This window comes from Vombatus ursinus, unplaced genomic scaffold (assembly GCF_900497805.2).
Source record: "Vombatus ursinus unplaced genomic scaffold, bare-nosed wombat genome assembly UNPS02014832.1, whole genome shotgun sequence".
Lineage (NCBI taxonomy): Eukaryota > Metazoa > Chordata > Mammalia > Diprotodontia > Vombatidae > Vombatus > Vombatus ursinus.
The window spans coordinates 10,547,482-10,563,889 of record NW_020954610.1 but is presented as its reverse complement, the minus strand read 5'-3'; the positions used below and the strand labels follow the sequence as shown (position 1 = coordinate 10,563,889).

At 39.0% G+C, this 16,408-nt stretch overlaps 1 protein-coding gene across 4 annotated transcripts in view; it reads right to left on the bottom strand.

Moving 5' to 3' along the window:
* The window catches only part of LOC114025649 (protein prune homolog 2-like), a 226,028-nt gene that overhangs the window by 29,520 nt on the left and 180,100 nt on the right, over nt 1-16,408 (bottom strand). For 3 of the 4 annotated variants that reach the window (XM_027839125.1, XM_027839126.1, XM_027839128.1), the window contains exons 8-9: nt 3,899-4,072; nt 572-580 (exon numbers count right to left, since the gene is read on the bottom strand). In XM_027839125.1, the coding sequence (XP_027694926.1) occupies nt 572-580; nt 3,899-4,072 (183 nt within the window). The remainder of the gene's footprint in view (nt 1-571; nt 581-3,898; nt 4,073-16,408) is intronic. The other variant, XM_027839127.1, reaches the window with a different exon arrangement.

The following is a 16,408-nucleotide window of genomic DNA, read 5'->3' as shown; positions in this document are numbered from 1 at the left end:
GAGAGAGAGAGAGAGAGAGAGAGAGAGAGAGAGAGAGAGAGAGAGAGAGATATTTCCACAAGAAAGATTTTCTCTTATACTAAGTGATGGTGATGTTGTCTTTAGTCATTTGGCAATCTTTCAAGTAGCAATTTCTGGAATAATGGAATAACTAGCTTAAAAATTAGAGCCAAATCTTCAATTCACACTGTAAAGTATACACTTTTACTTCAATGATGCTAGCAGTTGCTATTACAATTCAGCTAATGTTTGCGGTGGCCTTTCTAAATTTAAAACATCTCTCTGTTCCATTAACAAGAGGAATGGACAAACGTATTTGCTGAGGGCCAGTAACAACACCCTCCTGAGGCTCCTTTCAGCCTCTACAGCATTTACTACGAGCCTTACCTGCAGCAGCAAAGAGAAGCATGAAAGGAATGTAACACAAGTTTGCTGGCCAACAATGGGAATGGAGAGAGAAGGAAGGATGTCACAGTCTCACACCAAAACATACACACGCACACACACACCAGCAGGTAAGTTTTCTCTTCAGATCGTAGGGATCATTTTCCAGGACCACTGCACAGATTACCTGAATCTCCTAAAATTGAATGAGAGGTAAAAAAAAAGAAAGGAAAACCTGTGTTATAAATCTTGGGACGCTTTTCCCCCTTAGTTCTTTAAATACATTTTCCCATTCCAAATGTAAAAGAGCTGACCCTCACCTCTACCTGCTCCATCATATAGTGAATAAGACTGACAGAACAAATTACATATGATGCATCGTTCTTACTCTATTCTTTCAAAAGGAGGGCAAAGCTTATCACTGATGGAGGACACTCCAATAATGTCATTCACCAGTCTTTCCATGGGACTGGGCACTTGCTGTGGTCTGGAAGCTTCAGGCAGCTCCAATTACAAATTTTATAAATTATACAAAGTGACTCACTTTGCAATTTGACATAACATATAACTCTTTACAAAGAGCATCTTCATACTCCTCCTCCTCCTCCTCCTCCTCCTCCTCCTCCTACTTCTTTATATAGTATTGTAAGGTTTATTTACATAATGGTTTATTTTATAATTTTTATGTAAGGCTTATTTACATAATGTTTTCAGGTTTGCAAACTTTTGCATACCTTATCTTCTTTGCTTCTCATATCGGCCCTTTCCCAGTATGTCATTCAGGTATCATTCCCCTTACTTTTACAGATGAGAGATTAAATGACTTGCCCACAGTCACACAACCAGCGAGTTTTGGTGGTGGCATTTGAGCTTGTCATCCTGACTGGCACTTGGCCCACTATACTAAGCTGTCTCTCTACAGAACAAAGGACCATCCAAAAGAAAACTGTCCACAACGAAGCACTGCTTTTCAAACTTTCATCAGGAATCATCAAGAAACGGTGAAAACAGACAATCCCACTACCCACTGTAATATGGGTGATTTCATCTTTAAGATTTTATGGTGGCATCCATTAGCTTTTAGCAAGATTGCCTCACTTTGGTAAGTTTGAAAGTAACTAATGAAATTGTTTTACTCACAGAGCAGTAAGGATGTTCCCCTTATTAGAAAAGGACAAAAGGCATGATAATGCAGATCCCCAAATTCAAGGATGTGTGGGGCCAAAAGAGTACATGCAAGTGGCCTGGAGGAAGGTGAGAAGCCAAGGAGAGGATAGGAGGCCTTCTTATAGAAATGAAACAAAAAAAAAAACAGACAAAAAAACCAAGTCAACAACACAGAAAAGAAAAGGAATAAATGCAAAAGAAAGTGATAGGGCTCAGCAAACCAAGTTATTCTGAAGTTTTAAGAAAGTGTCAGCCAGAAGCAAGGATCCTTTCTGACTCCAGTAGAGTGACAAGCAAAAACTCATGACTGAGCAGAACACTCCACACTAATTCTGGTGCCATCCTAGACCCAAGTTAATGTCACCTGATTTTTAGTGGTGAAACTGGGTAAGTATGGAATGTTCATTTTGACTTGTGATCTTGGTTACTGATAGACTGCTTTCCTTAGAGCTGGCCTTCTTCATCTGGGGCCCATAGATAGATTTCATAGATTTCAGGGAATCTCTGAATTTAGATGGGAAAAATATATCTTTATTTTCACCAACCTCTAACTGGAATTGAGCATTTCTTTCCATTATGAATTTTAAAAAAGCATTATTTTGAGAAGCAATTTATAGGCTTTACCAGTCTGCCAAAGGGGTTGTGATATACAAAAAGAACCCTTGCCTTAGAAAAATGCAGTATCACCATAAGAAGTGAGGGGGACAGGATAATTTAAGCACAGGTTATCATCCTTGAAGGATGATAGTCAAGTTGTGCCTTCTTCAAAAGTACACAAGGCTTGTTACAGCAGTGGTCCCCTGCTTGAGAACTTAACTTGGTGCACATCTCAAGAAGTTGAATCCACTGTCTACTCCAGAGAAATCTGGAAGGAGTATCAGAAAACATAAACCTTATAAAGAAAGGGACTGTGTATTCTCTGTCTCCCTTATGGCAATTCGGTACTATGCATCAAACCATGAGTCACTGGCAGGGATGACAGCATCCCCAGACATCTGTGCTCATTTGGCAAAACTACTATTATTGGCCCCTTTACATGGTGTTTGTATTAGTCCTGGGATAAAGTACCTTGTTGTGTATTTTTGTTTGTTTGTTTGGTGGCTGACTCTATGATTTGTCCCTCAACCAATGCAAATTGGGCGACTTTACCTGTAATTGGTCCTTCCATCGAGGCAGATCAGCAAGTGATCTGTGACTATAGTCTTAGGGTCACCTGAAGCACTGAGACTTTAAGTAGTTTTCCCAGGGCTCACACAGTCTTTATGTTTCAGAGACAGGATTGAATCCGGGTCTTCCCAGCTCCAAGGCTGGCTTTCTACCCTCTTCACTACGCTGTCTCTCAATGCACCCTTAAGAGTAGTAAAAGCTAGGAATGGAACGCCAAAGGCCTACTAGTAGAATGAAATTTTACATTTAAAATTCATCTTCCTTTTATGCTGCTCACCACAGGCACATAAAAGGACAAAGGAGCTTCTGATGCCATGCCAAGATACTTAGTGCTCTGTGCTCATGAAGGATGAGGGAATTTAGGGAACAATGATTACATGGCTAACTCACAATGAGGTCATTTTTTTTTTTTCATGAACAGCTGGGCCAGTTGGAAAACTACTTAAAGGCTGCTGTTGGAGGAAGGGGTGCAGTAGAAAAAACAAGGCTGCAAAGGTTTCAGTGTTAAATGCAGACACTTGTGCTCAATTAGCTTCATCTGCATTCCAGATTAACCAAGGGCACTGCAAAATCAACACAGAACTCATCTTCTCTTTGGGGCCCTTTCCAAAAAGGTGCATTATTTGGCTAGAGAGCTGCCGCTGCCATGCATGAAGAATTAAGGTAGCTTATGGAAAAGCACACTTTGCGTGGAAAAGAACCATCAGGGTCAAGCCTATAAACAGCTTTCTGAAGCGTATGAAGGGGATCCAGAAGGCTCTTTTTTTTTCTTTTTAATGCAAGAGAATTTGGTGTAAACATCCAAGAAAATTGTACTGAATAGTAGTGCATTCATAAAAGTTCAAAAAGTGTTCTTACATGCTCTTAGACATTCAAGACCCTGCTCCCACCCAATCCATATGAATTCTGTTGAGTAGTGATGGCACAGGATAATCACCTTTTCTGCAACAACTCTGGGGTAAGGGACACAGTCATGGTGCATTTAGTGCGAAAACAACATTTTCACTTCCCTAGCCTTAGAGGCAAATCTCATCAACCCTTCAGCTCCGTATTAATATGTCACAGACTAGGGGTTTTAAGATGTCATGATGTCACCAAAGGGAAAGAGAAAATTATCTCCCTTCATGGAAATATGACTTTGACATTTCTCTATTTCCCAACTTCCCTCTGGTGTTCCCACCTCCATGAGAAATGACTCTTTTGTAAGGCTCTATGACTTTCATGTCAATCCTTTGCTCCTGTTCCCCAATCACGACCGTCCTCCACAAGCGATTGTCCTCTCGCTCCTCCTCAGCAGTGTATTCTGGGATGGACTCTGCCTCCTGGCCAGAATCTTGGAGGGCTGCTGGGTCCTCTGGGAGAAAAAAAAAAGCACAAGCAGGTACGCCTTCAGAAGAGAGGTTAGGGATTGGTAGTAATATCTCATGAGACAGCTGAAGAACTGATTATAAGCTCATCAATGGCCTGCATTTTATATTTCTTCTATATTTTGTGCATTGGCAGTATGATATGATATAATGGAAAGACTCCTGGCCCTGCAGTCAATGGGGGTGGGTTCAAGTCTTGCGTTTGGTGCTTACTACCAGTGTGATCGTGGACAAGTCACAACCTACATGGGACTCAGTTTCTCCATCTATAAAATGTAGGTGTGGAATTAATTAACCACTGTAGTCCCTTTCAACTTGATATCTTATGATCCTATGAGCTGAACCACCAATCCTACCACCATTTTGAACAAATAGAAGTTGTTTCATAATAATTGACTGAGTCATTGAGCAGCCAAATCCATTACCCACATCCTAAAATAGGCCTATCTTAGTAGTGACCCATCAAGGTCCAGGATCATACCAAGTCAATCATGGTCATGAGAGAAAGAGATAATATTTGCTCCATGGGTCTCTGCAGGGAGTAAGGATACTACAGGACAGTAAAGCTAGATTCAAGTCCAGCATGACCTTGGGATCTCTAAAGAGAGCCCAAACTGTAGGCCTACTCTTAACTAATCCAAATTAATTTTCAGGCCTTGGAATAAGCTCATTTTTAACGGGTATTTAAAAAAGAGAGGGACATGAGACAAGGACCAGTCTGAACACTGTCCCCACAGTTGTTGCCAACATGTATGAATGCCTGGGGTGGGAGAGGAAGGAAGTGGGGTGTAGGTCTGAGCCAACAACACAGAGAACAAAGATCTAAGAGTCTCTTTGACTCTTAGACTCTTAGAGAGAATCATTAATACCCTCCACTCCTCCATTCATTCCTTTCTACCAGTATGGCCCTTCCCTCCTCACATATGCAAAGTGTCCATTGAATTTTTAAATTCTTCATTTAACCATTTTACTTCTCTTTGCTCAATCAAATTTCCTCTGTCATTTCTTTTTTTTTCATACTTTCAACCAACAAGCATTTATTAACCACCAACTATGTGCCAGGCAGTGTGCTAGGCCATAGGCACACAAAGACAGCAAAGGAAGTTTCTGCCTTCAAGGAGCTTATTATATTCTGTTAGAGGGAAACAACACGTGCACATGTAACTAAATACAAGGTAAATACGAAGTAATTTCAGGAGGCACTAATAGCTAGGAGGTTGGGGGATCAAGAAAGACTCGTGGTGGAGGGCACTTGAGTTGCATTTTGAGGGGACCTAGAGATTCTAAGAAGTAGAAATAAGGAGGGGGCTCAGCACACAGGGACAGCCAATAAAGAGGCACAGAGACCCGGTATGGAATAGGGAATTGACTGATTTGGCTGGACCAAACAGTGTGTAAAGGGGTGTAATGTATAACAAGGCCAGAAAGGTAGATTGGAACCATATTGTGAAGTGTTTTAAATGCCAAAGAGAGCACCTCGCATTTTAATCTAGAAGCAAGAGGGAGCCATTGGAGTTTTTTTCATCAAGGGAATGGCACAGTCAGACGTGTACTTTGGAAATATCAATTTGACAGGATGGGATGGGGAAGGGAAAGACATGAGGCTATTGCAATATTCCAAGCAAGTGATGATGACAGCCTACCAAGGATGGTTGTGATCTAAATGGAAAGAAGGGAGAAACATGTTGAGATAAGATTTGGCAACTGCTTATATTTGGGAGTGAAGTATATGAAGACTGGAAAGATAAGAGGGAGCGAGGTTATGAGGGACTTTGAACAACAAACAGAGCATTTTGTATTTGCTCCTAGAGGCAATAGGTAGCCACTAGAATGTATTAAGTAGAGGGAGTGACATGATCAGACCAACATTTTAGGAAAATCACTTTAGTGGCATCCTTCTTGACCTCTCTGCTGCATGTGACAATGTAGAACACCTCTTTCTTGATACTATTTGCTTTGGTATTTTAGAAACTATTCTGGTTCTTCTCATTTTGTCTCTTTTTTCTGGATTTTTCTCCTCTTATCTCTTAGCTATATGGTTGTGCTCAAAGTGTTGTCCTTATTTCTCTTAATACCTTCTCTCTTAATCATCTCACCTACTGCCTGTATTTAATTATCACTTTTGTAAACAATTTCCAAATCTGTATATGACTCCACTGATGAGTCATCAAATGGTGGATTCAGGGCTGGCTTTGGAATCCGAAGACCTGGATTCAAGTTTTGCCACTGACACATAGGAGGTCTGTGACTATGACCCAATCACTTAAATGCTCAGCGCTCCAGGCAAACTGTCTAAGATTATAAATTATAAATGACAGCTGGATTGCTAATCTGCGTGGGTGGATGGAATTTCCACATGATATCACAAATCTGTGCATGCATTTAGACACATACACACACACACACACACACACACACACACACACACACACACACACACACTCCTAATCTCATTCTTTCCCAGGAGCTCCAGTTCCGTATTTCCAACTGCACACCAGAGATGATCACCGCCTTAGTGATCCTGACATGAAGGGGAAGCAACAGTAAACTTGAGGAGGAAGCTTTGCAGAAGCAGATTCCCAAGCACCAATGTTCCAGATTTTGTTTTGAGTTGTACAGGCAGCAGAGTAGTGCAGCAGACAGAATCCTGAACCCGAAGTAAAGAAGATTTAAGTTCAAATCCAGCCTCAGACATTTATTAGCCATGTGACTCAGGAGAATTCTCTTAACTGCTGCCTGCCTCAGTTTCTTCATCTGTAAAATGGGCTAATAATAATAGCAACCTCTCTCCCAGGGTTGTCATGAGGATCAAATGCAATAATACTTGAATGGCATTTTGAAAAACTTCAAAAGCACCATATAAATGTTAACTATTATTATTAACTTGCAAGTTTTGAATCAGTTAAGTTCTACCTACAGAGAATGTCACAACAATCCATCTCCAATTGTAATAGTGTTTAAATTTATTTAGAGTTTTAAGATTTGCAAAGTAATTTGTACACATTCTTTTTTTATTTAATTCAATAATCTTGTGAGTAGGTCCCATTATTTTCTCCATTTTATAAAGGAGGAAACGGAGGCTCAGGGAGATTGAATAATTTGTCCAAGGACCCACAGCTAGTAAGAATCTGAGGACTTGAACACATGTCTTCTTGGGTCTGAGTCTGGCACTCTAACCACTCCGCTCCACTGCCTCTGGGGTCTCCAGCAAAGGTTCTACAATTCCTCCATATTAGGTGCAAACCGCATACCCAGCTTTCTACTTCCCAAATTTTTATCACTGATCTTCTATTCAGCCCTGCTCTGCCAGAAGAAACTCTATTCATTCAAATCCTAGCATATTTTACCATGTCTCTGGAACCCCCAAACTATTCTCAGATCATTCCTTTATTATTCTGAAACTTTCCAACGAACATTCAAGTCCACCTTCTTACTCTAACCAAACCCTAGCTCTCCCCTGAGGAAACTACATCCTTAGTAATCCTTCCTCCCATCAGGGAGGTCCTGCCCTTTCCAGCCCACAGGACCAAGAGTGGAGAGGATCTGGTCTCCTCTTTTATCTTTCACTGTTTCCAACCTTTAAATCCTCAAACTTCATCCCCCAACTTCTCTGCTCCTACCCTCAATGGTAGAGCCCAAAGATGGAGGTCTTGAAACTGAACTGACTTTACCCAGGATAAATTTTTGTTATATAATCCCAACTGGTTCTTCATTACTCTTTGATGATCTTCCCATTTGACCTATGTCAATTTCTTATTTATCTTCCCATAACCTCTATATCAAATCCTTAATTCTTTCTTCTCATTGTTGTTGTAAAGGTAAAATGAGATAATATTTGGAAAGCATTTTGTGAAGCTTAAAGTGCTACATGAAAGTTTGCTATTGTTATTGTTACTAATCCCAACTATTTCCCTCTACATTTTTTGTGCTTAACTTAGCCTCCTACTTGCCAAAAAGACTGTGGCTATCTGACATGCACTTCTGGAACTCTGCCCTTCTATTACTCAAAATTCTTCATCATCAAGACTCACTCTCTCCATCCTTCTGATCATAGCAGAGAAGATATCTCTATTGCTCCCTAGAGCTAATGCTTCAACCTGTGGCTTTGTTCTTATTCTTTCCTACCAGTACAGTCCAGTGTCCTAAAGTTAGTTTTGGGGTTTTTTTTTGGTTCAGTCATTTCAGTCATGTCTGACTCTTTGTGACTCCATTTAAGGTTTTCTTGGCAAAGATCCTGGAGTGGTTTACCATTTCCCTCTTCAGCTCATTTTACAGATGAGGAAACTAAGACAAACAAGGTGAAGTGACTTGCCCAGGGTCATAAAGGTAATAAGTGTCTGAGGCTGGATTTGAACTCAGATCTTCCTGACTTCCTGCTCTATTCACTATGCTATCTAACTGGACACAAAACTCACCTCTGCTGCCTACCTTTCGCATGACCTAGAAGACATCATCTACTCTGCCCCTCAGTTTCCTCAAAAGGAAAATGAAGAGATTAACTAAATGATTTTTAAGGCTGTGTCAGGCCTTAAATCTTTTTATCCTATGACTTTGTTCCCTCATTTATTCCTTCTCTCACATGAATGAATATTCAATCTCTCCTCCTCCACTGCCTCTTTCCCATTTGCCTACAAATTCTCTCAGTACTACCTAACCTTTAAAAAAAAATTTCCCTCTAATTCTTTTATCTCAACCAGCAACTACCCCATCTCTCTCTTCCTTACTCACCTTCTTGCAAAAGTTAGTTATATACGAATTTCAATTTTCTCACCTCCTACACTCCTCCCAGACTCTTGCTGTTTGGTTTTCTAACCACTCTACTGAAAAGTTCACCTGGGACTAAATTCAAAAGCATTTTTTTCAGTTTTTACTCCTTTAGACTTGTTTTGTAGTTTCTGATACTATTGACCATGCCCTCTTCCTATAGGATGCTCTGGTTCTAACCTATCTTTCCAGGCTGGTTACACATAATTCACCTTTATTTCCTTTAAGTTCCAGCCAAACTCACCTGGTTTACTATACCTGACATTCCATTTCCCATCTCCGGGCCTTTGAATAGGCACTTCTATTCCTGGAATGCTTTTTTTTCTAACTTCTCCCTCATGAAAGCCCTAGCTTACTTCATGGTTCAGCTTGGCTGATGTAAATCACACTTTCTAGATTTCCTATGGAGAGAAATGACTATTTTTCTCCTGTATTAATAACCAGTTGTTGAATTGGGACTAAGGTTTTTCCCTTTCCTTTTCCTCACTTAGAAATCAACCTCTGTAGGCTATTCAGACAGCCTTTGAAGTTCAAGGCTGATAATGAGATGAAATATTGAGCGAGATGCACCCAACAGGGAAAGTTTAGATCTGAAATTTTAGTTTAGGTGAATGGGTCAATTCTGACCCATTATGCTTTAGTCAGATAGGTCTGAGTAGAAGTGGATTCCTCCTTTTGTCTAGATTACCCTAGATAGGGTGGTATGGGTATAGATAAGTCTCTTTGTCCAAAACTGATCAAAGTGATCAGTGAGTGATCAAAGTCATGTTCCCCCATACCCTCATTAGAATAAACCCACCTCTCATTATAACATTTATTCTCTCATTATTTGATAACCAATCAGAGTTTATTTATACCCTCAGGAACACCCATTCTTCCAAGGGCATATAAGCATTGAGTGGGTCTTTGATTTATGAGAAATGACCAAATAACCATCCTTTCATTAATTACTCACTAGCATAATTAATAACATTATTAATTACCCAGAAACTATGTCTCTTGAACTTTTTATATGTCACAATTTTCTTTATCAGCACCTCCTCTGCCTCTAGGCAATCCTTTCTCTAATTCATCCTCTATGTCCCTTCTCTGGTAATCCTTTGGTCATTCATGGTTCTTTCCTCTCCCTTATTCCCCATATCCAGTCATTTACTATTACTGATTCTATTTACACAACATCTCTTGCATCTTCTGCAAAGACACAGGGAGATGGGAAATGCATTTTGACCCTTCCTTCCACTCACATGGCTTCCAGTTCAGATCTCCATTACCTCTCATTTTGATTAATTTAATCGCCTGCTAACCAGCCTTCCTTTTTTCTAGTTTCTTCCCTCTTCTAGTTCATAATCCACACAGCTGCCAAAGCAGTTTTCCTAAGGTAAAGACCTATGTGATATATCACTATACTATCAAAAATCTTTATTGGTTCACCATTGTTTATATTAATTAATATCTTCATTTTAAATTAAATTTTATTTTCAGGTTCAAATTCTCTCCCTCCCACCCCTATACACAAACATATTTTTGAGAAAGCCTGAAAAACAAAGCCCATAACAAAGTTGTATAGTCAAGAAAAACAAATTCCCATACTGATCATGTCCAAAAAGACCAAACCAAAACCAAAAACATAAGTTTCAGTCTATGCTCAGAGTCCATCACCCACCTCTCTAACTGGAAGTCACCACTGTTTTTAGGATAAACCAATCTCCTTAGTCAAGTATTTAAGGCCCTACACAACTTGTCTCCAACTTACCTTTGCAGTCTCATGTCATACTGCTGCCCTTCATGAACTCTTATGTTCTAGACAAACTCAACCACTAGATCTCCCTAAACTTATGTTCCATTTCCCAACTAAGCATTTTCATAGGATGTCCTCCTATCTGCCACTCATCTCTTCCTTCCAGAGTCCTTGTCTTCCTTCAAGAAGGAAAGGCTATCTCCTCTGCAAAGCCTTCTCTAATCTCATCAGTCGCTCTCTTCAAATTATCTTGCATTTACTTCTTTGCTTAGGTGGTTTTCCCCCCTCTGTTAGAATATAAACATCTTGAGGATAGGACAATTTCACTTATGTCTTTATATCTTTAGTGCACCATGCAAATACTATGTAATGTTTCTTGACCTGAATTTGTAATGCAAGCTGTGACCCTGTCTCTTCTCTATTCAGAGGCTTCCCACTGACAATAAATAAAGTATAAATGTTTGATCTTCACATTCAAGCCCTCCATAATCCTGTCCAACTCCAGTCCTACAAAATTGGAGTACTCTCTGTGCTTCTGTTTTTGTTGTTATTTAGTCATTTTTCATTGTCCCATTCTTTGTGACCCCATTTGGGATATACTTGGCAAAGACACTGGAGTGGTTTGCTATTTCCTTCTCCAACTCATTTTACTGATGAGAAAACTGAGGCAAACAGGGTAAAGTGACTTGCTCAGGGTCACACAGCTAATAAGTGACTGAGGCCAGATTTGAACTGAGGAAGATGAGTCTTCCTGACTCCAAGTCTGGCACTCTATCCACTGAGTCACCTAGTTGCCTCTCCTACCATCTTTCATCTCTGTGCCTTAGCCCATGTTGTTTTCCCAAACCTTCAATAGGTTTCCTGCCAATCCATCTGCTAATGTTTCTCTCCTTCAAGGCTCTACTTAGATGTCACTTCCTCTAAGAAGTCTTCCCTAACCCTGCCCAGATAAAATTGGTTTTTCCTTCAAATTCTTTGTAGTATTTCGCCTGGACTTTTTTTTTTGTTTGTTTGTTTCACCTATCTCATCCTTCTTATTACCATAGTCATTTATCTACTTGCCCTTCCCCCTAAGATATTGCAAATTCCATGATCACAAGGACTTGGTGTTTACATCTCTAATTTGAATTATAAGATCATAGATTTTGAGCTGAAAGAGACCTTAGAGGTCATTGAATCTAGCCCCTTCATTTCACAGATGAAGAAACCAAGGCCTAAAGAGTTTAAGTGACTTGCCATGGTCACACATTTAGTCACTCAAGTCAATTAGTATTTAGTAAGTGCCTACTATGTGCCAGGCACTATGCTAAGCACTACACAGGTAGTGACTGAGACAGAATTTGAACCCAGGGCCAGTGCTTCTCCACTCTACACAACACATCATAGCTAGCACATGGTAGGCATTTATTAAATGCATGTTGATTTGAATTGAATTGATTTTTATGAACTGATAGGCAACAGCAGGAAGTTTACTTTCTAATCATGGGGAAAAGAAACTTGGGTACCTTCTCACATAGAAAGTGGCCCAAGATTCATTTTTAAAAAGTGGTAGCTTAAGCAAAGTCACTAAATTTCAGTTTGGAGAACAAAGAGGGAGGACAACAAATGACTGAGTCTCTGTAATTCTCATAATATGCTTATCAGAAATATTCAGCCTTAAAAAATTCTTCATTGTTTCTCTATCTCCCACCAAGGTCAAATGCATTCTAATATCATTATATTGTCAAAATTTGAATTATGGAAACTATCATGAACAGAATAACTTTGCTGTTGGTTTGGAAAACAACAATGGAAATGGGTCATCAGCATTTCTGCCAGTGGAGATTTTCAAATTTCTAAGCTCAATAAAACAGAGCATTATAATAAATGGAAATTTCCTTTAGTGTGAAGGATGATCCTTCCAAAATATTTGCTCCCTGTTCTAGATGATGCTTCTAATGGCCTTGGCATTTCATTAAACTTGTTGTTGTTGTTGTCGTTGTTCTGAACCCCTGATTTCAGCTTTGTAGGGAACTTCTACCATGGAAACTTCCTCATTCTATAAATGTGCAGCTAGTCTGTAATATATAATCTTAAGATTACATGGCCTTGGGAACTAAGATGTTAAGTGACTTTTCCATGATCAGACAATCAGCTAGTAATTGTCAGAGGAAGAATTAGAACTCAGATCTACCTGAGTCCAGAGAGTTAAATTACCTCTATCATGACACATTGCCTCTCTAACCACCCTGAAATTTATTTTAAAATTACCTTTAAATGTTTAACTTAAACATTTCTGTTGTCTGATCGTAAATATTTTTGCAATTAGCAAAATTTCCTCTAAAAAAATGGTTTGGTTTAGAATGCTTTAGTGATCCTATTCAAGTTTGGGAGTTGGTTTTTTTTCCCCAATTTTAAAAAATATTTTTATTTAAAGTTTTGAGCTCCAAATTCTGTCCTTTCCTCTCTCCTTCCACTCCCCCTTCCCTGATATGGTAAGCAATCAGATATAAGTTATATACATGTGCAATTATGCAAAATTTTTCCATATTAATCATTTTGTACAAGAAGATTATAATAAAAGAAAAAAAAGAAAATGAAAATTAGCATGCTTCAGTATATATTCAATTAATATCAGTTCTTTCTCTGAAAGTGAATAGTATGCTTCATCATTAGTCCTTTGGAATTATCTTGGATCACTGTTATTACTGAGAATAGCTAAGTCATTTACAATTCTTCATTGAACAATATTGCTGTTACTGTACAAGGTTCTCCTGGTTTTGTTCACTTCACTGTGCATCAGTTCATGTAAGTCTTTTCAAGTTTTTCTGAAATCATCCTGCTTGTCATTTCTTATAGTACCATAATATTCCATTACTATCATATACCACAGCTTGTTTAGCCATTCCCCGATTAATGGGTATCCCTTTGATTTCCATATCTTAGCCACCACAAAAAGAGCTGCTATAAATATTTTTGTACAAATAAGTCCTTTCCCCTTTTTTTTGAATGTCTTTGGGATGTAGACCTAGTAGTGATATTGCTAGATCAAAGGGTATGCACAGATTTATAGCCCTTTTGGCATAGTTAAGCTCGAGAGTTTTTAAAACCCCAAACAAAATAACACAATGGGCAAGACCATTTAGTGGAATAACTTAGACATTTCTTATATAAACTAATGGAAAAGATGCTTCAAACAGTGGATATTCAGTGAAAATTACTGAATAAACAGAAGTCTGATGTTTTCTATTTAATCTCAAGGAGGGTCATATTTCCAGTTCTGCTAATTTGGAAAGGTGGGAGGGATAAAAGGTTGCTGGGGAAGGGAGAAGCCCTTGGAACATGTACAGGAGCAAAGGGAAAAAATAAACCTAAACCAAAACATGTTACTTGATCCAGTGCGTAAACATTACCCAAAGTTATTCTGTTACATGGGAGGTCAGAGTGGTGCTTGGAGATGGGGCTAGAGAGACTTCCCACTGACAACTGAAAGTATAAATGTCTGACCTCGGTTTTCAAAGACCTCATAATCCTGTCCAACCTTATTTCATGCTACTCCATTCTACAAAATTGGATTTCTCTCTGTGTTCCTGTTTTTGTCCTACCATCTTTCATCTCTGGGCCTTCGCCTATCTGTTTTCTCATACCTGCAATGCGCTCCCTACCAACCCATCTGCTAATGTTTCTCTCCTCCAAGGCTCCAAGGAGGAATTTGCCTTTCTCCTTTACCTAAAGCCACCACCATTCCTTCTTTGCTGTTTATACATTTTTGTGACAGGTGGTAAATTACATAATGTTTTTCATTTTGGAAGTTCTAATTTTAAATTGTGTGGAATGAAGAACAGGTAATCATAGGATCAGAGGCTTTAAATCTGAAAAGGACTTTAGAAATCATCTCATTCAGCCTTCTCATTTGAGAGAGGAAACTGAGACTCAGTTTCACTCAAAAGTAAAGATCATATAGCTAGTCAAAAACAGAGGTGAAATTCAAACCCGAATCTTCTGTCTCCAAAACCAGCAAACTTTTCTATTCAATTCAATAGCACTTATTTTCCTTTAAAAATAGATTTTATTTAACATTTTTACATCATCTAGATTTCCCCTTGTAGCTCTTCCTTTCTTGTTCTTATTTTCAATAGGACTTAACACTGAAGCAAATTTCATAATGATACTGAATTATGATTTAACTATTTCCCATTTGCATCCTGACCTCCACTCTGGGTTGGGAATTCTTAAAGAAGATATTATTTGCATCTATTTTTTGTGTGATACAGTATGAGTAAATATTCTATAAACATTTAGTGAATGAATTCTTTGGAGAGTAAGACTAGAGTGGGATTTAGCATTGCCTCCAGTGTTTAGCAGTGTCTTAGATACAGTAGGCACTTAATAAATGCTTAGGATCAGAGGACTATAGGGTTAAAAGCTGGAGAGGATCTCAAAGACAACCCAGTCCAACCTCTTCATTTTATAGGTGAGAAAACTGAAATCTAAAGAGTGACTTTCCCAGGGTTATACACAGGGGAGTCATAAGACTCAAATGGGATGACAGATGCACAGCACTCTGCAAACCTTAAAGTGCTTACAAATGCCAGTTTCTGTTGCAACTACTCTTGTTATTTTTTGTCACTGTTGTTGTTATTGGCCCGCTGTTGCCAGGCCTCCAGACTGGTCATTTAAATCCAATTCACTTGCAAGTCATGGCGTCACTTTCCTCATGTCGTGGTGCTCTTCGAGAACAAAGGACAAACCACAACAACCAAGCCTTCTGTTGTCATCCTACTAAGCTCATATAGCATTTATATGGAGCAATGGGGGTGTGTTTGTAAATGTTTAACAACTGGGCTGGGGGCGGGGAACGTCCATACATTTTTAAAATTAATCTGCATCCATGAACACTTTCTTAAGACTATACAATCAAAACAATAAATCAAGCTGTCCTGATATATGGCAATTATATTTTTCCAAGGTGTAAGTGCTCATCCTAAAAATTTAACGACGGGTCACGCTGGTCAAGCATGCCCCCTGGAGCTAACAAAAGTCTACTTTATTCTTGACACAGAGATGACATTGTATTAGGATGACCTGAATATTCCAGATATTCCTAATTCAAATTTCATAGTATGTCACTTTCAGGTCCCAAGTGCACAAAAATATTTGCAGAACTCTTTTTGTGTTGTAATAGAAAAAAAACTGGGAACAAAGTAGGAAAAAAAACTGGGGCATCAATTGGGAATGGGGCAACTAGGTGGTGCAGTGGATGGAGTTCTATGCCTAGAGTCAAGAACTCTTCCTAAGTTCAAATCTGGCCTCAGACACTGTGTGTCTGAGCTGTGTGACTCTGTTTGCCTCAGTTTACTAATCTGCAAAATTAGCTGGAGAAGAAAATGGCGAACCACTCCAGTATCTTGCCAAGGAAACCCCCAAATGGGGCCACAAAGAATTGGATATAACTGAAATGACTGAACAACAACAACAAAATAAACTGTGGTCATAAGAATGAATTGGGATATTACTGTGCCACAGTAAATGACAAATACGAAGCACAGGAAGACTTATATGCATTGATGCAGTATGAAAAAAGCAGAACCAGGAAAACAAACTATTTGACTACAACAATGTAAACCCAAAACTGATTGCTATACAATTATAATGACCAATCCTGGCCCCAAGAAGAACTAAGAAAATATACCTTCCTTCCTTCCTTCCTTCCTTCCTTCCTTCTTTGCAGAAGTGGGGGACTATGGATATGGAATACTTCAGTTGCTGTCAGATAAGGTTAAGGTGTTTATTTTGCTGAACTACCTCTCTCCCCACCTGTTTTTTTTCTTTATTACAAGAG